A 25662-nucleotide genomic window follows, 5' to 3' on the forward strand; every position below is an offset into this window, starting at 1 on the left:
CTTCATCCTTCAAATTCCAGGCCTATTACTCTATTAGTTATTAACGTTAAGATTTCCCTGCTGAAAAATCCAGCTCAAGACAACTCAAGACCATTTTTCCAGCTGGTAGCTGGTTTTAGATGATCTAACATCTAATCAAATCTAAAAATCTCAATAAATCTACTAAATTTGTGGAGGCACCATGGTCAAGGTCAAGAACAACAATTTGTTGTCACACTTCCAGAAGGCCTGGTGTCATGGTTTGTACCATGCCATCTCTTACTTAACTAGATCAACGTTACATTAATGATACATTAAAGATAGTGGTTGGTGTGGCGCTGTTAATAACACCACTACCTGCCAGTGAGCTACCCCATCATGTAAAAGACTGGGGTTCAATTCCCAGCAGAGTCACCTGGAACTCGGGCTTTCAGTTAACAGCTGTGCTGAACTTGTCAAGAGTTAATTACTTGAATTTCTTGTCTCTTAATGTGTTTGAGAGCATCAGTTGTAAAGTAGTGAAGAGGTAGAGTTGATATACAGTGAAATAGCTCTATTTGAGTAATGTTCTAATCCATATTATGAGAAGAAATAAAGTAATAAAGTAAAATACTTTAAGAAATGAAGATCAACCAATCTTAAGAAATGTAAGAACTTTGAAAGTATCCTTAAGTGCAGTCACTGCAAAGACCATCAAAAACGTTATGATGAAACTGGCTCTCATCAGGGCCGCCCCAGAATAGAAAGAGCATGAGTTTTCTGTGTTGCACATGATAAGTTCATCAGAGTTACCAGCCTCAGAAACCGCTAAAAGTTAACAACACCTAAATGCTTCTTCACAGAGTATTTTTTTTGTTTGTTTGTTTAACACTTTTAAGTTACTACATGATTTCTTATGTGTTCCTTCATAGTCTGGATCACTTCAGTATTAATTTAAAAAGTAGACAAAACTTTTGGACTGATATTGTATATTATAATATAATAATATATATTTTTTATTTATCTTTTATCTTCTCAACAGTCTCCTGAAATCCGAGCGTATCCAGACATGGGCGTGCTGGTGATGGACAGACGGGTCCGGACTCATTCTCCCGACAGACGCTTCCCCTCCGACCCCTTCCAGACCCAGACAGAGCCTGTAGACCTTTCCACCAACAGATCCCGCTCCTCCCCTTCTTCTTCATCATCTTCATCATCATCCTCATCTTCTTCATTATCACCGTTATCATCATCGTCATCATCAATACGTTTCTGCCCTCGCTCCCCTCCACTCTCATCTGCCAGGTCCCCGTCATCCTCGTCATCGCCCTTATCATCTTCCTCCCTGCTGTCCTCTTCACCCCCATCCGTCATCACCCACGTCCCCCGGCTGAAGCTGTCTCCGTCCAGGGTGTCGTCTCCACCCTCCCTGGCTCTGAGGGGGCAGCCCTTCCTACCCCTGCCTCATCATCCTCTGCCCCCCTGCCCCAGCCCCATCCACGTCCACCCCCGCAGGGTGCCGGTGGTGGTGCAGCCCATGCCGCTGGTGTACGCTGGAGTTGGATCGCTGGGTCCTGGAGGTCTGATGATGCCCATGCTGGAGGAGAGCAGGATACACAGAAAAGGTGAGACACATAAGATGTCCAAATACAGGGGTTGGACAATAATGAAACTAAAACACCTGTTATTTTAGTGTGGAAGGTTTTTTAATGGCTAAATTGGAGCAGCCTGGTGGCCAATCTTCATGAATTGCACATTGCACCAGTAAGAGCAGAGTGTGAAGGTTCAATTATCAGGGTAAGAGCACAGTTCTGCTCAAAATATTGCAATGCACACAGCATTATGGGTGACATACCTAAAGTTCAAAAGAGGACAAATTGTTGGTGCACATCTTGCTGGCGCATCTGTGACCAAGACAGCAAGTCTTTGTGATGTATCAAGAGCCACGGTATCCAGGGTAATGTCAGCATACCACCAAGAAGGACCAACAACATCCAACAGGATTAACTGTGGACGCTGTAAGAGGAAGCTGTCTGAAAGGGATGTTCGGGTGCTAACCCAGATTGTATCTAAAAAACATAAAACCATGGCTGATCAAATCACGGCAGAATTCAATGTGCACCTCAACTCTCCTGTTTCCACCAGAACTGTCCGTCACCACAATAAATGATTGTGGTCTAAAACCACGTGTTTCAGTTTCATTGTCCAACCCCTGTATTTGTGGACACTTTTGGTTGTAATCACAGTCCATCTCACTATATGATGTTATCACAATATATTTGCCACAATAACAAAGATATCACGATACTGACCCACATGGTTTAGTCATTCCCAATCCACAGCTTCATTGTAATTTTTTAAAATTGTGGTGATGCTCATCTGATATGTAATAAGGAGAAAAAATGTCTTTAGATATCATTCCTACTCTCTGCATGTTGCTAACTGAACCATGTATCTTTGGTAAAAATAGGTTGGACAATGATAAATTGTACAAAATGACAACTCAAGTCATATTTGTGTGGTCCTCATCTAAAGAGACCACTTAAAAATGATGAGTTTCTTTGATTTTACCAAATTAAAAAAAACTTTGGAATATAATCAAGAATCAAACCAAGCTGAACTGCTTACATTTTTTGCACCAGGTGTGGCATAAAGTTATGCAAAAGCAGTGTGTAAGACTGGTGGAGGAGTACATGCCAAGATGCATGAAAACTACAATAAGAAACAGTGTTATTCTACCAAATATTGATTTCTAAAGACTTAAAACTTTATGAATATGAACTTGTTTTCTTTGCATTATTTAAGGCATTATACAAAATTTATAGCAAAATCAGAGAAACTGATTATTTACAGAGCTGTATGTCAGTCGTCATGCTTCATTCACATTTAGTGACAGTTTGGTGTCTCTCAGCTTGTCCAGAAATATGTGTAAGCAAGTGTTTCTTATAGGGCAGATCAAAGTCATAATTTCCATGCACAATGGTAGGGGGAGCCTAGGACCAATAAATACCAGTTCCCACATGCACAACTTGCAAGTTGCATCCATTGCTAACACAGATAGAGTAGGAAAAGAGCAGAGCATTGGAAGAACTGTTTTCTCTAGAATAATGATGCCTTATCCAAAACTGTTGGTTATCCGACATCGTTTCTGGTTGTTGGGAAGCAAATGGATCAGTTCAGACTTACATCTTTACAAGTAAGCTAGTAAGTAAGTTAAGTAAAGCTAAGCTAAGTAAACAAAAAAAAAAAACAAGAGCTGCATATTAATCTACACAGAGTTCTCTCCTAAAAAAAACTGTTTATTTGGGTGAGTAAAGTGCTTCTAATTATTTACAGGAAGCTTAGATTTATAGATTTTTGACTATGGCTGGGTGCAGCAGCATTCGCATTAGTGGCTAACCTCGCTAGCCGTGGTTAGCGCTAGTACTGTAAATGCCACCCGACAGTGCTACACTGAGGAACCCTGAGTGTTCCGGTAAGCCAGGTTTAGTGAAGTGGCTTTACTGCTCCTAAATACCTGACTGGTTATATTCGTAAATAAGGTGCATCAGATAAAAGGAGCACTGAAGACTTGGAAAATAATAATAATAAATAAATAAAGGTTTTTAAGGGTGCCTAATAATGTGAAAAATACGTCATTGGCAGTCAAAGACTGCAGTTTTGGCAATAATCAGCAGGTATTTTTATAGAGGCTTACGTAGTAAGTTATGAAGCAGTATTGCAATTATATGACCTTTTTTAACATTAATTTACAGATGGCAAAGGGAGAGATACAGAGAAAGAGAGAGTGAATTCTGGCTTATAACAGACATCAACGCAGAATAAATGATAGTTCTCTCTATAGTTTACAGTATCCCAGCTCTTCCTCTTCCTGTACTCCTATACCTTTCCCTCTCTGGTACTTCTCTTTAACATTTGTCCCCCTTTCACCTTTCATTCTCTCTCTCTCTCTCTCTCTCTCTCTCTCTCTTTTTCCCATCTATAAAAGCTCCTCCGAGTCCTGCAGGGTCAGTGACAGAACCCAGAACCGGCAGCATGTTGAACAGACACAGTCTGTATGAGTGGAAGCCCATTGTGCTTCACACTCTTTATTCAGTCCAACAGGCAGCAGCTTTTATCCGCACAGGAAGTAGGTGCCATGACAAAAAACGTGCCCATTTAAATCAGGCCACCTGAAATTTATGGGTAAAAACCAGCTGCAGTAGAAGTGGGACTGCAAAGCCACTGAAGGTTTATAGTAGATTAAAAGTCATATACCCTGGAAAAATTAGAATTTGAAACTAGTATGTTGATGCTGGTCAGGTTTTAAAACAGCGTTATGTGAGAATTTAGTTTTTTTAGTTAGATTAGAAATCAGGTTCATGTCAAAACACAATGTTTAGTTAAAATTTAATTCTAGTTGAATTTCGAAATCAGAGATTACAAGGAAAATTATGTTAATGTCAAAACCAAATGTTGTGCAAATGTTAAAATGAGTTGCAAATTTAAACCCTTTTGACGGCAAAACACAACATTGTTCAGACATTGAATTTTTGTTAAAATAAGAAATCTGGTTCAAATCCAAGAATGCACAGACATTGAATTTGAAAATGAAAATTTGGTAAATGTCAAAACCCAATGTTGTACAAACACAGAATTTTAATTAAAATTGAAAAACGGTTAAAAAAAACATTGAATTTTATTTGAAAATGAAAATTTGGTTGATGTCAAAATCCAATATTGTACAAACATTGGATTTTTGTTCAAATTGGAAATTGTTGTACAGATGGTAAACTGTGGTTGAAACGGGAAATTAAGTTGACATCAAAACCCAACATTGTACAGACGTTGGACTTTATTTAAAATTGGAAATCATTGGACAGATGTGGAATTTGTGTTGTAAATGGAAAGCATTAGATAGACATTGTATTTTAGTTGACACTGAGAAGCATTGGACAGACATTGAATTTTAGTTGAAATTGAAAAGCATTAGCTAGACGTTTAATGTTAGTTGAACTTGGAAAGCATTGGACAGACATTGATTTTTTTTAATAATTGGAAAGCATTAGACAGTTGTTGAATTTTAGTTGTAAATGGAAAGCATTGGACAGACATTGAATGTTTGTTGAAATTGGAAAGCATTAGACAGATGTTGAATTTTAGTTACAATTGGAAAGCATTGGACAGACATTGAAGTTTGTTTAAAATTGGAAAATGGAATGACATATTAAAGTATAAATTAAAGTCGCTTATCTGTCATAAATAAATATTCTGCATGACATTCGATGTAAAGCTCTCAAGCCTATAAACAACAGTTTATAGTCAAAATAAAGGAAATCTAGGATACTGATTGAGACTCAGAATAATAAACTCTTCTGCATGTTGTGTTCTCTCCATCTATGGCCATAATTTTCAAAACATGCCTTCAAGAATTAATATATTTTTTATTTTTTATTTAAAAATGTATTTCTCAGGGTGTTTTGTTGTTGGTCTGTTTTTTGCTTTCAAGGCACTTTCTTTTAAGAGAATAGCTGAAGAGACTTATAGCCCTTCACCACACACACACACACACACACACACACACACACACTTAGCAGCTCAGGAAAGCCTGTGCGCCTTTAGGCACGAGTGCTGTTCTTAATGGGCTCTGTGGCAGTCCAGGCTTTTCTCTGTTCTCCCTCTTTTTCATCCCTCATTCTGTGAAGTGTGGGAGGATAGGAGCAGAGTGAGGGGCTGATTTCACACAGTGTTGTGTTTTGAACGAGTGCCAGTGGTGTAATTGGTGCGCACACGTTAGACATGTTAGACATTAATGTTGTAACACCCCCCAACCCCTTGTATTGATAGAGCAGGAGAAAAATGTTACTTCCTTATGTGGCAAGACTCAACGTCTAATTGACAAATCTGCCTTTTCTGACTGATAATATACAGCTCTAGAAAAAATAAGTGACCACTTAAAAATGATGCGTTTCTTTGATTTTACCAAATTAAAAACCTCTGGAATATAATCAAGAGGAAGATGGAGGATCACAAGCCATCAAACCAAACTGAACTGCTTGAATTTTTACCAGGAGTAAAGCAGCATAAAGTTATCCAAAAGCAGTGTGTAAGACTGGTGGAGGAGAACATGCCAAGATGCATGAAAACTGTGATTAAAACCAGGGTTATTCCACCAAATATTGATTTCTGAACTCTTAAAACTGTATAAGTATGAACTTGTTTTCTTTGCATTATTTGAGGTCTGAAAGCTCTGCATCTTTTTTGTTATTTCACACATTTCTCATTTTCAGCAAATAAAGGCTCTAAATGACAATTGTTTTATTTGGAATTTGGAAGAATTTTTGTTGTCCGTAGTTTATAGAATAAAACACCAATGTTCATTTTAGTCAAACATAAACCTATAAATAGCAAAATCAGAGAAACTGATTCAGAAACTGAAGTTTTTTTCAGAGCTGTATATTAGTTCTACATATTGATAATGAGACAATGAGACAAACAGACACTGGTAGTACACAAACACACAAATACGCTGCTCATACACACACACAAACACACCCACACACACCCACACACAATCACACTTCATTCCTGCCAACCCCTATCTGGAGGGTTCGTGCCCTCTGCTGTGTCTGGGTAATGTTGCCATGGGAACAAGGTTGGCTAAATGAACAACAAGGCAACCCGAGCCATGACACTGTTACAGTCATAAAACACACACACACACACACACACACACACACACACACCAGAGCATGTGTCCATTCAGCATCACACGAACCCACAGTCCAGATTGATTGACGTGCTTTTCTATTGGTGGGGAAATCCCGTGCTTTTGATCACGCTGGCTTATCGGTACAGTAGTCAAGGTTGCCTTTAGTTTAGAATAAATCCACACAGTCACACACAGTCACACACAGCTATCAGACAGTTATCAGAGAGGACTGAAGAAAAACCAACAAGCTGTAATCACTGAGCAACACCAATCACGTCCTTTAACTTACTCATTTCAGAGGGATTCCATGGGAATGTTCCTCTTCTGTTATAAATGGGTCACTTATTATATGCTATACTCACCGCACATTTACATTAAATAAGTTACATTGACTCAACTTTTCAGTCTTTCAGTTTACCCATTGTTGGGATGATTGACCTAATAAACAAGTCTGACAGTTGTTCTTTACATAGTATATACGTTTCATGATGAATGAAGCAAAAGAAATTCAAGAAAAAGACTTGAAATAATTCAATTTCCATTGACTTCCTCTAAATTGTAAGGTGATGAAATATGTTTGCAGATAAAGGTTTTTGCCTGATACAGTGATATACATATTTGTTTGCACTCTTGATAATTTATTTATCTCAGTGTCTTCATGAGGTAGAGTCACCTGGAATAGCAAAGTCTGTCCAATGATTTTCAATTACGTCTGTCTAATACTTTTCAATTATAACAAAACTTCAGCGTCTGTCCAGTGCTTTCCAGTTGTTTCTGGCTTCATAGTATTAATGTTTCATGATGAAGGGACCAACAGAAATTCACAAAAAAGGCTTGGAATAAAATCTTTTTACATCCACTAAAATGTAAGGTGGTGAAAGATATAGTATATGTTTGCAGATATAGTGTTTTTATCGGATACAGTGATATACAGATTTGTTTGCACCCTTGATATTTTAATCTCAGTGTCTTCAAGAGGGAGAGTCACCTGGAATAGTTTTCTTTCAGACAGTTTGTCAAGTCAAGTCAAGTCATTATCAACCGCTTTATCCATTAAGGGTCGCGGGGGGTGCTGGAGCCTATCCCAGCCGGCATCGGGCAGAAGGCAGGATACACCCTGGACAGGCTGCCAATCCATCGCAGGGCAGACAGACACAGACAGACAAACAGACACATCCACTCACACACTCACACCTATGGGGCAATTTGTATCTGACATCCAATCAGCCTAACGTGCCGTCATTGGACAGTGGGAGGAAACCAGAGCATATTTCCGGAGCACCCGGAGGAAACCCACGCAGACACGGGGAGAACTCCACACAGAAAGACCCGGGTCGCCCCAGCCGGGAATCGAACCCAGGCCGTCTTGCTGTGAGGCGGAAGTGCTACCCACTGCGCCACCGTGCCGCCCCAGACAGTTTGTTTTCTAACAAAATGGAACTTTTATTTAATGTTTTCGAGATTACAACGTCTGTCCAATGCTTTCCAATTATAACAAAAAAATTAACTCTCTTCTCTTCCTCAGTCATACACCGAGTTCCAGACAGACCCTCTCCACGGCGATCACTAAGCGACAGTGAAGATGACGATCTGCCCAATGTCACACTGGACAGTGTGAACGAGACCGGCTCCACCGCCCTGACCATTGCCCGCGCTGTGCAGGAGTGAGTAATGTCAATTATGATATATTAATAGCCGGAATATAGCTATTTTATTTATTTTATGATCAAGCTCAGAGCTTATAAGTTGGAGAAGGTTTCTTTTAAGGAAAATCTGTGAGATGCCTCTTTCTGACATTTAGTTTTATGGTCAGAATGCTGTAAAGGTTTTGTTCTTAAGGAGAAATCCAGTGTGAAATGGACTTGGGTTGTAGTGAAACATGGTAACACACTTACAATACTATTGATGGGGCATAGCGTTACCCTTGCTAAGAAATAACATGATAATACAAAATATAATATAATAAATATATTATAATATAAATATAATAATATTTGTACACCATTAACATGTTTAAGCTTAAAGGTCACAAAAAGACCATCAAAATGTTATGGTAAAAACTGGCTCTCATCAGGACCACTCCAGGAAAGGAAAAGCAAGAGTTTCCTCTGTTGCACAGCATAAGTTAATCAGAGTTACCAGCCTCAGAAACCGCTAAAAGTTAACAGCTCCCCAGATAAGAGCACCTAAATGCTTCTTCACAGAGTATTTTGGTTTGTTTAAGACTTTTAAGTTACTACATGATTCCTGATGCCTCTTTCTGACGCTCAGCCTTATGGTCAGAATGCTGTAAAGGTTTTGTTCTTAAGGAGAATCCAGTGTGAAATGGACTTGGGTTGTAGTGAAACATGGTAACCATTATGAACTTTTGTCTAATGGCCCACTTCTGTTCACCCCCAGCATTATAAACGCCTACAGCGTTTTTAACCGATGCTCCCAACAGTGCCGATGCTCCCTCACAATGCTATTGATAGGGGCATAGCATAACCCCTGCTAAATACAAAAAATAATATAATAAATATAATATAATAAAAAGACCATCAAAAACATAGTGATGATCCTAGCTCTCTTCAGGACCGCCCCAGAAAAGGAAGAGCAAGAGTTTCCTCTGTTGTACAGGATAAGTTAATCAGAGTTACCAGCCTCAGAAAATGTTAAAAGTTAACAGCTCCACAGAAAAGAGCTCCTAAGTGCTTTTTACAGAGTATTTTGGTTTGTTTAACACTTTTAAGTTACTACATGATTTCTGATATGTTACAGTTACTGTACGTGTACACCTTAGACCTAATAGTGGTTGGTGTATGTGTACTGTATGTGTTCTGAGATGGTGAGATGAGCTTTCACTGTGTGTTAGAGAGTTACAGTGTGAGTGTGAGAGTCAGTGTGTGCGGAGTGTGTCGTGGTTATGTTGGCTCTCCGGGGTTCCTGTGCTCTGCTTCTCTGCTTTTGTCTCTGGGTTTGATAGAATTTCATGGAGACACTCTGGCTGTCAGCACAAATTCATCATCATTATAAATGGGCTTTCTCGCACTGTGTGAAGGAATGGTGGATGAGCAGGTGTGTGTGTGTGTGTCTAAGTGTGTGTGTGTGTGTGTGTTTGGTGAGGGAAGCTCATTAATAAAGGAATTCTCCCTGGAGCTGGGGTGGGTGACAGGGCCTCTTCCATATTCAACATGCCCAGCGGGGAAAGCTGGTGGTCGGGCTGGGATGAGACTGGAGCAAATGTGTGTGTGTGTGTGTGTGTGTGTGTGTGTGTGTGTGTGTGTGTGTGTGTATGTGTGTGTGTGTGCTGAGCCTGGAGTCAGCTCTGTGGGCAGTGCCAGCTGATGGGTTGACCGCAGGGAGAGAGAGGTGGCTGGCTGGCAGCAGCGGTGTGTGGCAAGGCCTGAAGGCAACAATGTGTTATAATGTGTTTTGGTTTGGTTCAGAAAAAGTCAAACTTGTATTTACAACTGTTCCCAAGTTGTAGAACACAATGCTGCAACTTCTGGATGCTGCTTGATTTTTCCCTATTGAATTCTCAGCACTGCAGTATATAATACTGGCAAAGTGTGTGTTGTGCGGGTACACCTGAATCAGACATTGCAGCAGTGCTGCTGGAGTTTTTAAACACCTTAGTGTCACTGCTGGACAGGGAATACTGTATTTTTATCCTGGTTTATAAGGCGCACTATCAATAAACTTCTATTTTCTGGTCTATTTTCATACATAAGGTGCACTTGATTATAAGGCTCATTTTACGCAACACTAGTAACTAGTACTAGGAACAGTGTTGTCACCTTTCCTTCTAAATTCAGCTGTAAAGCTAAGCTAAGTTAAGCAAACAAAAGTGCTGGCTGTTAGTCCACACAGATTTCTCTCCTGAAAACTGTTTATTTGGGGGAGTAAAGCACTTCCATTTATTTACAGTAAGCTTAGATTTCCAGATTTCCACTAAAGCTAGAGCATTAGCATTACTGGCTAACCGCTAGTGGTTTGCAGCTAATGCCACCCAACAGGCCTACACTGAGGAACCCTGAAAGTCCCGGTAAGCCAGGGCGATATTATCTAGGGGTTTGTCCCACGTAGCTTGTTTTTAACACGGTAAACACGCAGACTAGAGTCTGATATACTCACTGAATGGTGAAAGAGCTAGCGCTCAGTGCGGTTAGCGGCTAATATTGCTGCTTCAGCAGTGCTAGCCGGGGTGAGTAGCAGGCTACAGACTGATAACACTCACCTCTGAATGGACAAAAAGCTAGCGCTTAGGGCAGTTAGTGGCTAATGCTAATGCCAATGCTGCTCCAACAGGAGTGGCATAAAGTTATCCAAAAGCAGTGTGTAAGACTGGTGGAGGAGACAAAAAGTCAAGATGCATGAAAATTGTGATTTTCATGCAGGGTTATTCCACCAAATATTGATTTCTAAACTCTTTAAACTTTATGAATATGAACTTGTTTTCTTTGCATTATTTGAGATCTGAAAGTTCTGCATCTTTTTTGTTATTTTAGCCATTTCTTATTTTCTGCCAAAACATGCCAATAAATGACAATATTTTAATTAGGAATTTGGGAGAAATGTTGTCTATAGTTTATAGAATAAAACAACAATGTCGATTATACTCAAACATAAACTTATAAATAGAAAATTCAGAGAAACTGATTCAGAAAATTCAGAAACTGAAGTGGTCTCCAGAGCTGTATATGTGCCCACAAATGTTCAGCTAACTCAAAATAGTTGAGTAATGTTTAGAAATATCCAATTTTGAGTAAAACAGACTTAATTATTTTTTTTGTTTCTTCATCTTTTTATTATTTTAGCAAATAAATGCTCTAAATGACTATTTTTTATATGGAATTTGGTCTGTTAATTTTTCCAGAGCTATATATTCACAGCTTTGGGCAACCAAACAAACAGCTGCTTTTGATAGCTACCAGAATGTGAGCAGTACCAGTTAAAAGGCTAATTTGTACTAGATGAACTCTAGAAAAGCAAGGTGTTCCCAAACTCATGATGCACAGTGCATCCACAGGGGGATACACCGGTAGAGTCTGAGAGTTGGGACCCCTCGCTGTGTCTGTAGGCCGTGCAGTGAGATCATTGTTCAGCAGGTCTCGGAGGGAGTGCGTCCGGGCCGCCGGATGTTCTGGGACACAGGTGCACGAGTCGGTCCAGTTCATGCCACAGAATAAAAGAACCGCTTCTTCTTCCTGAGCCCAGAGCGGCTGAGTGCACCACGCCTCATTGTCCTCTTCACCGGGGTCTCTCTGAAGCCTGATGCGCGGCCTGTGCCACTGCTTCGCACGTCCTCAGCACTGGAAAGCCCCTCCGAGCGGCTCCGGGGGGAAAAATACAAACAAAAGACGGAACAAAATGACCAGCGCTGCTGCTTTTAGCACTCACTCAGCTGCAGCTCCCACCTCTCCTCTTACTGCGGTACAGCTACTACTAAAGCATTAAAGAAGCATCAAGGACATGGTTTGTGGTTTTTGCTGCTTGTGACACCTTAGTCAAACATATTATGTGTCCTATCATCTCATCATAGTGCCATACTAGACCACCAGACAATTAGTGAGGGTCTGTGATTGTTGCTGGACCAATACAGTGGCTTGCAAAAATATTTAAGCACAGATTGGTTGAATTGTGCTGGAGCACGGATTCGTCCCCTCCTCACTCCCCTGCTGGCCTGCACTCACACTGCGTTTAAACAATCCGTGCCCGAGCACATTTACGTCATCACTCACTGGCCAGTAGACTTGCCGGTGTTAATGCCGAATTCAGCACCCCCGCAATGCAAAGCACCCTCTCTTCTTGATAAAAGCGGAGATAATGTGCTTTCATTTACTTAAAAATACATGGCAAAACTCTCAGTTACGTAATCTCAGTTACGGTTACATACATAGCGACATAGCATGCGCCCTGGAGCAGGGGTGCTTTTTCTGGCATGGGTGCTAAATTCAGCACAACACCAGCATGTTTGTTTACAGGAACGTGGATACACCGACGTCATCTTGTTGCGTGCTTGGGAACGGATAGCGCTCATACTGCATAGGTACCGTGCTTGAGTCGGAGCGATCACATTAGTCAAAAAACTTGTGCTTTTGATAAATAAGTAAATGAGTAAAAGCTTTGCAATGTAAGCATGACTAAAATAAGTGTAAAAAAAGTAAAAAAAAAAAAAAGTCATATTTGCAAAAGGTATGTCCACACTGAATAAGAGTAAAACAGTGTCAAATGCTTTTAGGACATAGTTGTGTTGCATGAATTCATAATGCAGCCGTGTTTGTAGCCTGATACAAATACATGTTATAGCTGTTTAAAGGAAGAAGCACCTTTAACCTGAAGAATTTGAATTGAGCTGTTATATCCGAGAAATTTGGAAAATACATATTAGAGATGATTTCAATATAAAGGATAAAAATCAGTTGAACTACACAGAGCAGACAAAAATGGTGGAGTTAATAATAGATACTAAACTTCTTATATTTAATATGGTGATGATCAATCAATCAATCAATCAATCAACCTTTATTTTTACTCTGGAAGAAATATTGGGGGTAATCCTCATTTACAATGTTGCCGAGCCTTTATAACATCAAAGGGATTTAACACATTTAATGATAATTTAGAAATAATAAGAAATAAAATAGTAAAAAATAAATAAGTAAATAAAAAAATTAAATAAATAAAAGTACGCATTTTAAATCAACATTTAATAAAAAATATATGTAAAACTACCATAAAAACTACCAAAAAAATACCATAAAAAAAATTTGACATAAAAATAAAAAATGTATAAAATATAAAATAAGTAAATAGATAATAGTAGAAGTAAAGTGAAATATTAAAAATGATAAGTGATTAAATGAGTAATAGAACTAAGAACAAGAATGAAAATACAAAAAAAATAAAAGTAATAATAAACAAAAAAAATAAATGAATAAAATATATAATATATATATATATATATATATATATATATATATATATATATATATATATATATATATATATATATATAAATAACATAAGAAAAAAAATAAACTAATAAAAAAGTCACTTTGATACATTGTGCTTCTCTGTAACATAAATTACAAGTCAATTGTGCTCCGCTAATTATGAGGGTCCGGTCTAAATCAAAAATGCCAGGGCCGATTTTTTTGTCCCAGTCCATCCCTGCTGGAAGGTGAATTTCAAATCTTTTGTAGCCTCAAAAAGGTTGTCTTTCAGGATTGCCCTGCTTTTACTAATCCCATCAATGGGTTAAAATAGATTTAGCTCATATCGAGCATTTATTGGACCAGTTTGGGTAATCTCTTAGTGAAGAGCAGGATCTACAGACGGAGCTGCAACATATGTTGGTGAATGTGCTGCAACTTCCTTACCCAACTCAATCCTAATAAAGTTTAGTATATTTTTCCACAGTAATGGTAATAATAATGTTCTGTAAATCTCCTCAAACCTCTCAACTACGACTACAAAAAAACTAAACGTGGACGGAGCATAGATAGCTCAGCTGAGGCTGCTGATACACACTGAGCTTCATTAGCAGTGGTGAACAGGGCTTAAGTCTGAAGTTTATGATTATGGAGTCTGCTCTTCATAGCGTTCATTCCGGGTCTGTGTTTTGAGAGACGAGAGAAGTTGTGGGAGTTCAGCGGTTCTTTCTTTTCCCTCCATCTCCTCCTCTGGGCCCCCAAAAGAGCCACGGCTGCCAAGAGCCGCAGGTGACCCCCGGCCAACCACCCCCCCTCTCTCTCTCTGTTTCTTTCTCATATACACACATACACACACACTCGCATATACACACTCTCACATAAATGACGCACCCCTGCGGCCCAAGAGAAACAGGAAGTGGCTCTGCGGGGGGTGAGATCCCACTCCCAAACTTCTCCAGCTAAAAGCCTCTCGCTCAGGCCAGCAGTGTTCGAAAAGACTGTAGGGTTAGTGTGTGTGTGTGTGTGTGTGTGTGTATGTTAGGGTGTGTGTGTGTGTGAGTAAAAGCCTGAGCATTACAGTTTGTTCAGATGTTGTTGGACATTGTTTGGTTTTGTTGTGCTGCTTTTGAAGTCTTGTTTATCTAGATGTTCTTCACAATCTGCAAACGTTTCCCCACAACTTTGTTCCATCTCACAGTGGTACCGTATCTTTCGCACTATAAGGTGCACTTAAAATCCTTAAATTTTGCTCAAAAATCGTAATTTAATTTAATCGTAATCCAGTGAATCTTATTTATGAATTTAACCAGTCAGGTTGTAAAGAGCTGTAAATTTACTCTTTAAAATTGCAGTTTTATTCTGGAGCACCGGGGCTAGAGCAGCATTAGCATTACCCGCTAACTACCCGTGCTATTTCCACGTTCAGAGGGGAGTATTATTGGCCTGTAGCCCCAGCACTGCTGGAGCGGTTAGCCGCTAATGCTAATGCTCCAGGCTGGAGCTGGAGAAATTTGTGATTCTAAGCTTACTGTAAATTAACAGAAGCACATTACTCACCCAAATAAACAGTTTTCAGGAGAGAAATCTGTGTAGATTAAAATCCAGTGCTCGTTTGACTTTAAAAGAAAGTCTTTTTTGTTACAGTTTTGTTTACTTAGCTTAGCTTTACTCAATTATTTAGCTAAACCAAATGCTATGGTATCCGTGGTTGTTTCTATGGTGTTGCTAGCTGGTTGCTAGCTGGTTGCTAAGGCATTGCTATGGTATCCACAGTGGTTGGTATGGTGTTGCTAAGCAGTTGCTAGGTGGTTGCTAATAGTTATTTATTAATAGTTTTATCGATAATTCAGTGTCTACAATTGAAAGCATTTTAAACTGTATCTATTAATTTGTTTATTATAAAACTAAACTCCTACTGTCCTATATGATCATGATAAATTAGATAATAGACTAGACTTTTATTAATGTAATAATTTATAGATCTATCATTGTCAAGTGACAAAATCTTATAACTGTAATAAAAAAAGAAATGCAATTACAATCAGATTAAAATGAAACTAAAGAGTATTTGCTTAATAATTACTAATATAGCAAAAAAACCTAAAAACAAAAAAAGCACTCTGCCCCCATCTAATGGCCATATAAAATATTGATTATAGATCTGATATTACGCAATTAGATTTGTTGTGACAAAACTTACCGTTACTATAAACACATATACAGTTACAGTATAATGTTTCTTAATTGTTTAAGTTTTAAGTTTGTTTTGTAATTAAATTTAATTTTATGCATGTTAATGTAAGTATAAATGATAAAATGTTTGTTTTAGGAGTTGAGTGTGTGGATGGATAATAATAATAATAATTAGAGTAACAGTAATTCAGAAATTAATGTGTAATTAAAAAAACTTCAGTAGTTATATTTTATAATAATGTTATTCATTGATTTATCTATTATTCAGTGTCGACAAATGAAAGCACTTTACTACTCTATTTATTAATTAATTTATTAATAGTATAGCGATTACACATCATATTAATAACGCAATGGCTCCATCTAGTGGCTGAATTGGTATTAAAACTAGTTTTGATTCTTTACAAAGATCCTTTTGATCTTTAGCACTACTATTATTACTACTACTATTAATAATAATAACACAAAAATAATAATGTTTTTAATAATCTGCTAGTACTAGAACCAGTGCTAACTTTAACAATAGTATAATAATAATAATATTAATACAAATTATTCACTGTATTAGCCTTTATTGTCAAATGCCAATGTTTAAGAAAAATTATACAAAATGAACATATTAGTTATTAAGAGTTTGTCTTTGAAATGAACAGATCAATTTAAAGGTCCGTTTAGAATAAGAAATATAAAAATATCAGTCCTTTTAAATTTTAAAATAAATGTATTAATTAACATGCATACAAATGTTTATAGAATCGGTGTACAGAAAAGTGGATTTCAGTTCCATATTTAGAAGTTACATACCAGTTTTCCTTTTCTCAAAATGATTTTAAAGTTTTGAATATTTACTGATTCCCACAGAATCAGCATCTTTAATTGATGGCTTTACAATGTGCTGAATTCATCTCAGAAACAGAAGAGTAAAGCATGTAGGAACATCATATAGTCATATTTCCAAAGTGTGTTCTATTCGACTATTTTGATTAAAGTGTTTTTTTGAATGTTTGTGTTTCAGCTCCATGTTGCCGTTCAGCATCGACAGCCTGCGAAGGCCGAGGCGGTCCGAGTCGCCCGATTCTAAGAGGAGGCGCATCCATCGCTGTGAGTTTGAGGGCTGCAATAAAGTTTACACCAAGAGCTCCCACCTGAAAGCCCACAGGAGGACCCACACCGGTGAGTTACACAACAGAAATCACATTCAACATCATTCGCTTAGATCCTACTGGAGCTTTTTTTTTAGGATATATTTGTGTAAAATAATATTTGGGACATTCCAGGATTTTGGTACATTTCAGGGGTGGTCACTTCTGAAAATTTGATCTTCAATTTGATCATTTTTAGTCATATATTTATTAAATACAGGTAATAGATTATCAAAAAGTTTGATTCGTCAAGCTCAGGTATCAAAGCAGTTTTTTTAATTAGATTATGCAACATATTTGGTAACTTACAGTAACAGGGCTGCGAGTAACAGGGTTGCAAATCTAGGCTAAGTTGTGGTTTACCGCAGGAACAGATGCTAACTGTAAAATTTAGCTATGTTTACAAGATCAAGAACAAACATGGTTATATAAGTATATAAAGTAAATTTTGACTCTACTCATTATTAGTCTGACAATATGAGTAACAGGGTTGCGTTCACTGAGTGACACACACAACTTGGACAAACATATTTGGAAAAAAAACTTGAAAATTGTTAGAGCACTTACTCTTGGTCTTGCCATGTGGGCAGAAAATGTCCTTGTGATGTCACTTCCTTTGTGCCAGTAGATAAATATTTTTAACTATTTCTCTGCAGGTAAAATTCCTTATGGTAACAGGGTTGCGTGCATGTTGTGGGACACAAGTTAATAGCATAAAAACTGTAACATGCAAAACAATGTAGACCAAAGAAGTTGTTTTCATAAGTAAAGGAGATGCATATCAACAATATACGAGAGGAAGTCATTTATTTAGAGCTTATTTCAACTGTTAAATTTGCCAAAGGATTTGGTCACCCAATTTGTGGGACAAGAGAAAACGGCCATTTTTTTAAGTGGTCCAAAGGTATTCGGTCTTTTGAATAATATCTAAGGAGCTTATTTTTCCACCATATTTTACAGTTTGTCTTATAACAAGTACATTTCTCACAAAAAATAGTCATTTAGATATTTTGGATACGTACATTTGAAATTTAAGTGGTGGGACAGGTACCAAAATCCTGGAATGTCCCATTTGTGTAAAATCCTGTTAAAGTATATTACTGTTCTGACTAAGTCTACAAGATTCATTGACTTTGACTGACTGCTCTATTTCTCTCAGCTTGTCCAGAAATGCATGTATGATGCGTGTCCTAGAAATGCACTTACTCGCTTTCTTGCAAAATGCTTTTTTTAAACCTAAAATTCAACCATGTTGTGTGAACGTTACTCTTACACTCTCTCTCTCTCTCTCTTATCTTTTTCTTTCACTATCAGGCGAGAAGCCATACAAGTGCACGTGGGACGGCTGCACATGGAAGTTTGCACGCTCGGACGAGCTCACGCGCCACTACCGCAAGCACACAGGCGTCAAGCCCTTCAAGTGCGGAGACTGTGAACGCAGCTTCTCGCGCTCCGACCACCTCGCTCTACACCGCCGCCGCCACGCCCTAGTCTGAAGGAGGGGACGGACAATTTGGGCCAGAACGATATATAGTGAGACAGGGCGGGGCTCTGTCAGCCAATGGGGAGCCAGGGAAGGGCAGGACCCCTCCCAGCTCACGGGGAGAAAAGGAGGGAAATATGGTGTCTATTCACGAATCAATAGTCTTAGAGTGGGAGTGCTGATCAGGGATCAGTTTTTCTGTTTTTTTATATCCTAAAGAATACATTTATACAGATCTGGAGAGCTGATCCAGATCCTCTCCCACTTTGAGACAATGGAGACAATGATATGAGCCTAGGTCTATAATTATGAAGGATAAACAAGGGGTATATATATATATAATATACATTCACCGTCCACTTTATTAGAAACACCTGCCTTACGCATTCCCTCACTATGATGTTTTTCTAAACTACAGGTCCTAAATTATAAAGGTGTGCAATTACAGACTGTGATCAATTAGATATCAGTTGTTGTCAGTTTTTCAGGGCTTATTTAGACTTCAAATCCGACTAAAGATTCAATTTAGACTTTCACTAAGAGACTTAAAACTTGAATTCTCACTTGGAGACTTCAAATTCAAATTCCCAAGACTCAGACTTTTTGTTTAGAGACTTAAGACTAATAGATCTCTACTCAGAGTCTTGGAAAAACTCTGATTCTCTCTCAAAGTCTCAACTTGAACTTGCAGTCAGAAACCTATGACTCAGCTCAGATTCTCACACAGAGACTAAAGACTCAACTTAGACTTTTATCCAGAGACTAAAGACTTAACTGAGACTCCCTGACTCATCCACTTAGACTCTGAGATTCAAGACCCAGCAAGAACTCTCACTCTGAGACTCAAGACCCAACTCTAAGAGACTTTAGGACTCAATTAGGACTCTCAATTAGAATCCCAAGACTCAAATTGCACTTGCATTGACATGATTCTTAACTTGGACTCACTTGGATCTCAGAGTTTTGAATCTCAACCAGAACTCAATTAAAACTCGATTAGGACTCAACGTATACTTGAACTTGCACAAAGACCTGAGAATCAACTGAGACTCTCTTTCAGAGACTCAAGGCTCAACTCAGATTCTGTGACTCTAGTTCGATTCTTTCTCAAAGACTCAGTTTGAACTTGCAGTTTCAACTTGCAGACTTCAATTCAGACTAAAGATTCAATTTAGACTTACATTTAGAGACTTAAAACTCGAATTCTCACTTGGAGACTCAAGATTTAAATTCCCAAGACTCAGACTTTTTGTTTAGAGACTAAAGACTAATAGATCTCTCCTCAGAGTCTTGGGAAAACTCTGATTCTCTCTCAATGTCTCAACTTAAACTTGCAGTCAGAAACCTATGACTCAGCTCAGATTCTCACACAAAGAATAAAGACTCAACACAGGCCTTTATCTAAAGACTAAAGACTTAACTGAGACTCCCTGACTCTTCCACTTAGACTCTGAGATTCAAGACCCAGTGAAAACTCTCACTCTGAGACTCAAGACCCAACTCTGATTTTATTTAAGAGACTCAAGACTTCACTCAGACTCACACTCAAGAGACTCAAGGCTCAGTATGAACTATCATTTAAAGACTCAAAGACTCTGCATAAACTTTAACTTAAATAACTAACCTGAGAGACTAAAGAGAGACCTCAGATTCAGAGACTCAACTTTGATTCTTACTTATAGACTCAACTTGAACTTGCAGACACACGTCAGAGACGTATAACTCAACTCTACATTATCTCTAACTCTCAGATTTGCTCTAAGAGATTTTAGGACTCATTTAAGACTCTTAATTAGAATCCCAAGACACAAAGCACACTTGCATTGACATGATTCTTAACGTAGACTCTCACTTAAATTTGTCCTAAGGAATTTGAATCTCAACTCAATTAGGACTCAATGAGGACTTAATGATTACAATCTCAAGACTCAACGTATACTTGAACTTGCACAAAGACTTGAGAACCAACTGAGACTTTTAGAGACTTAAGGCTTAACTCAGATTCTGAGACTCAAAATCGATTCTTTCTCAGAGACTCAATTTAAACTTGCAGTTTCAGAGGCTTATTATGACTGAACTCTACATTATCTTGCACCCACGACTTGAGTCTTAACTCAGACAAACTCTTAGATTGTACTCAGTGATTTAAATCTGAATTAGGACTCTGAATTATTATAATATCAATACTTTTAGGACTTACACATGCACAGAGACTTGATAAAAAAACTAATACTCTCTTTCAGAGACTCAAAGCTCAATCCAGACTCTGATTTAGTGTCATTCTTAGAGACTTAAATCACAATTTAAACTCTCACTTAGGGATTTATTACACAATTCAGATTCTCACTTAGATACTTAAAACTTGCATAAGACAGGTTGTGATTTCTAGGTGGGATATTTCCCAGTGTAACAGTGATGGCAGTAGCATTACTCGTATAAATGAGCCAGAAACTGGCCTTGATAGAGGGTTTGATAATAGCTAATACAAATGCTAAACACAAGTGCTGCAATCTCTGTATAAAATGTATAAGGTAGCTGTTTCCAATAAAGTGGCCACTGAGTGAAATGGCGAGAGGATGGGGTTTTGTATGAAATCTTATTGAATACCAGCACACAGCATTTACATATCAGCATTTTCTTAAGTTGAAGTTTATTGAAGTCCCTTTGTCTCGGTTCAAGAAGTATTTTGTAAATGTATTGGATGCTTTTGGGCCTTTATGAAGTCAGCCGTGTGGCTGTTGATTGTCATCACAATCACTCACTTTTGAGGGCCAGTTTAGGGCCAGTTTGGATTTTGGGCCACTGTGGTTTTCTTGCACGTTCCATTCAGTTCTACAAAGACTAGAACTGACCAACTGGATCATCAACAGGGTAACAGTCAATGTGAAAAAGCAAATAATATCACAGACAGCCTTTTTCTAAACATGTTCAGAGTTTGATTATCACAACGGCATGTTTTGGTTTCCATTTATTTCCCTTCTTCTGCATGGCTGCAATACACAATACCACTTTATGATGAGCCTTCCAGGCACTATTGAATAATCACACCTGAAAGGATTTTAGTCCCTTTAAGGCCGTACAAATGAATCTATGTACTGTGTTCTCCAAAGTCACGTAGCGAAAGAGAGAAAGCGAGAGATCCTTTACATTCAAACTCAATTGCATCATTTGTGCACAAACATACACTCTTAAAAATCAAGGTTCTTTAAGTGGTTCTTGGAGCGATGCCATGGATGAAACACTTTTGGCTACATAAAGAATGATGTGAAGAATGGTTCACCCATTTAATACTTTGAACAATGTGTATAGGCCTGTATTTTACTACTATACTATAATTGACATGAATTTGACAGGTTCTGACATAGAGCCCTGGGGCACTCCACTTCAAAATCTGGTACAATTAGTGCATTTGCAATTTTCTTCACTTTGAATTAGGGTTTAAGGGCTTAATAGGGCTTAATAGACTGCAAAAAAACAATATCCTACCAAGGGAAATTATATTATTTCAAGGCAAAAAATCTTATTTGAGTTAAAATAGGCACAAAAAGTTACTAGTCAAGTTATACTGATTGTTGTTGTTTTTTTTTTATTTCAGACAGAAAATCTGTATTTTTTGCTTGTTTTAATTCACTGATTTTGAGACTTATTTTCAGAAATCTTACTTGGAAAAAAATTGCTTATCCTATTGGCAGATTTCTTTTGCTCAATATAAGCATATACATCTCAAGTTACATATATTCTGTCTAGGTTTTCACAATTATGTTTTTGCAGTGTAAGGAACATTTACATAAAGGTTATTCAGGTTATTTAGACTACTTAAAGGATCTAACACAAGATTCTATTCTATACATGAATCTGATTTTTAATAAATGTGAAATATCGTATGCCATAATTCAAAAATTGTTACAATTGTTCAATATATAAAATAATAATTTATACAAATTAAATATACAAATTAAAAGATACATTTAAATCAAAAATGGCTTACAAAATGCATGTTCAATTACTTTTATCAACTCCATATTCTTCAAACTCAAAATGTATTTACAGTATATCAAAAATATATAAAGTATTCCTTTTTTATGGAACCAAAACTGCTTTGTCTATGGCATCACTCAAAGAACCATTCAAACCACCTTTATTTGTAGGAGTGCAGTGTAGCAGATGTCTGTACATTTTTATATAAAGAAAAGAAATGAAAATGATCATGTTGTGTATCTTTTTTGTGCATTTATGTCATGTATTTGTTCAGTATTTTGCACCCTTTCTTGGAAGTATGTGATGTCACCATTTATAGTATTGTACAGGAGGCCTGATGACTGATATTCAAGCCGTCAGAGGGACGCTCCTTTAACCTTTAATCTGTTTTTACAATGTATGTATTTGTAAATGATGTTATTGTACACATTTCCTTTTTTATATGGATTGACTGTGAATTTATACATAAATATATGTTTAATGGATCAAATGAAGGCATGAATAAAAAGTTTGTATATGGAAAATATGATTTGTCAATGCTTATTTCCTGCTCACTGTAGAGATACCTGTATGTATGTTAGTGTTATGTGGAGAGGAGAGCTGATCCTGGAACAGAACAGCTGTTTACTCTTCCTCTTCTATCTCTGATCTGTGTAAGTTAATTACTGACATCATCACTAGCGCACTAAGTTGCTGAACTTTGACCTGACCTCGAGCCTGTTTCTTGTTAATAATTGGTCTAACTAAATAATCTGTAGGTGTGTCCCAATTTAGCGGCTGCATCTTTCGAAGGATGGGTAGGCAGTACTGAAATGGAACAGTCTACCCTACGGAGTATTTCCTTTTTCCTGTTTGAGATTCTACCCGCCACAACTAAAGTCAGAGCTGAGAAATAAGCCAGAGATTTTGATTCTAGTTTTGCTTCAGACCACAAAATACCAAACTAATTAAGTTCAGGTTAATTAACTGTGCAATTACTTAAATATTTTAAATGTGAACGGGTGGAACTGAACATAAACAAATAAAAGGGCGTTTGCAATGAAGTTGGAAAAAAGAGAATTAGAATAAAGTATTATTTAGTTTATATATATATATATATATATATATATATATATATATATAGTATTATGTAGTTTATAGATATATAAATACTATATATATACATATATAGATAGATATAGATATATATATAGTATTTATATATATATATATATATATATATATATATATATATATATATATATATAAACTACAACATAATAATAATACTAATAATAAATAACAACATAAACATGATACTACATATATAAACTAAATAATACTTATATATTTATGTATATAAACTAAATATTATAAATTATATAATATATAAATAATATTTATAATATCTATAAGTATTTATATACCTATAAACTACATAATACAGCCGACTCCTCTGCTGACTCCGCCCTTTTTTTCCTGAAATAAGCTGACGCGCAATGAATCTTGGGATACTGTAGGCTATGAAGGATACACCCGGGCTGCGTCCAGAAACCCCAAAAGTGTTTCTTTTTTCCTACCGATCCTCCTCCTCTCCTGGAGGAAACTGATTTCGTGACGCCATCTTGCTGCCTGTCCGAATACCGTAGGAGACGAAAGAAGCCGCTTAAAATCCACCTGTAGTAGGCTTCCAACGGAGGGTTCATCAGTGTATCCTACTCCGGAAGACTTTTAAGGATTTTCCAATGACATCACTGCATCCACGCCCACAGAGCACGCGAAAATGGGGAAGGCAACGCCCAAATATACGTCATAAACATATTAATTAACTAGGTTCCTTATCTAATTAAACAGCCAGTAAAGCAGTAATATAATTTATAGTTTAGATAAACTGTATGCTCAGTAAAACTATATTTATGACCCTATGTGTATCATGTTATACATATAAAAACATATTTTATTTATGATATATATATATATATATATATATATATATATATATATATATATATATATATATATATATATATATATATATATCATAAATAAAATATGTTTTTATATGTATAACATGATATAATATATATATGATATATATATGATATATATATATGATATATATATATGATATATATATATATATATATATATATATATATATATATATATATAATTTTAATTAATTATTTTTTTTTACTTATTTATTTTAACTTAGGGACTGATGAGGAAACTGAATCCCTCATAAGGCTGAGGTCAGACAGGGCTGCCAGAGTCACTGGTCAGAGATGCGGCCTAAAATGCGGCTGGGAGTAAACAGGATTTTATTGGAATATCTGAATTTTAAGCTGTGTGTGATAGTAATGTTCTGAAGCGTGCTGAAAGTGAGCGTTGTGATTGGCTCAGTTCAACGGTAGTCAACATCCTATCTAAAAGGGATCAGCTGTCCCATTTCCCCAATTACAGCTCCTTCCCTCCATTCCTCCTCTCCTCGATTCCTCCACCTTCTTCCGGGGTAGGAGAGGAGGAGTAGGAAAGGAGGAGTAGAAGAGGAGGAGTAGCAAAAGTTTCTGGACGCAGCCCCGGTGCATCCTTCCAAGGCTTCATTTGCCGGCTGCATTCGAAGGAGTCTTTGAAATGGGACAGCCTAGTCGCACCGCGGTGACATAATCGGCCTTCAAATGAGTCCTTCGAAGGATGCAGCCCCTGAATTGGGACACACCTACTGTGGGTTGGAAAAATTTACAAATTGTAGTTGAACTCTACTGCACATGATCAGTTTGGCTCTTTAGTTAAACAGAGTCTACTCTATCACGTTATTTGTCCTCCACTTACAGTCAGGATGTAATCGTTGTCCACAGATAATGCTCCTGTGCTTCTCACGTGTGATTGTGCAAAGTATTGACCTTTTAACCTTATTAGTTGAGGGTTTTTGTGCATTTTCTCTATGTGGTTTTGTTTGTATGTCTTTTTCGATTGTTTTCTCTTTTCTATATACAGCTCTGGAAAAAAATAACCACTTAAAAACGATGAGTTTCTTTGATTTTACCAAATTAAAAAGTCTGGAATATAATCAAGAGGAAGATGGATGATCACAAGCCATCAAACTAAGCTGCACTGCTTCAAATTATGGCACCACGAGTGGCATAAAGTTATCCAAAAGCAGTGTGTAAGACTGGAGGAGGAGATCATGATGCCAAGATGCATGAAAACTGTGATTAAAAACCAGGGTTATTCCACCAAATATTGATTTCTGAACTCTTAAAACTTTATTAATATTAATTATTAATATTAATTCTTTGCATTATTTGAGGTCTGAAAGCT

General features: G+C 37.3%; 1 protein-coding gene across 1 annotated transcript in view; it reads left to right on the forward strand.

Moving 5' to 3' along the window:
* The window catches only part of klf12a (Kruppel-like factor 12a), a 54004-nt gene extending 31116 nt beyond the window's left edge, over positions 1-22888 (forward strand). The window contains exons 3-6 of the mRNA XM_049469745.1: positions 1001-1583; positions 8175-8313; positions 16775-16932; positions 18216-22888. Of these exons, the coding sequence (XP_049325702.1) occupies positions 1001-1583; positions 8175-8313; positions 16775-16932; positions 18216-18397 (1062 nt within the window). The 3' untranslated portion in view covers positions 18398-22888. The remainder of the gene's footprint in view (positions 1-1000; positions 1584-8174; positions 8314-16774; positions 16933-18215) is intronic.
* The last annotated feature ends 2774 nt before the right edge of the window (positions 22889-25662 follow it).

This window comes from Astyanax mexicanus, chromosome 21 (genome assembly GCF_023375975.1).
Source record: "Astyanax mexicanus isolate ESR-SI-001 chromosome 21, AstMex3_surface, whole genome shotgun sequence".
Lineage (NCBI taxonomy): Eukaryota > Metazoa > Chordata > Actinopteri > Characiformes > Acestrorhamphidae > Astyanax > Astyanax mexicanus.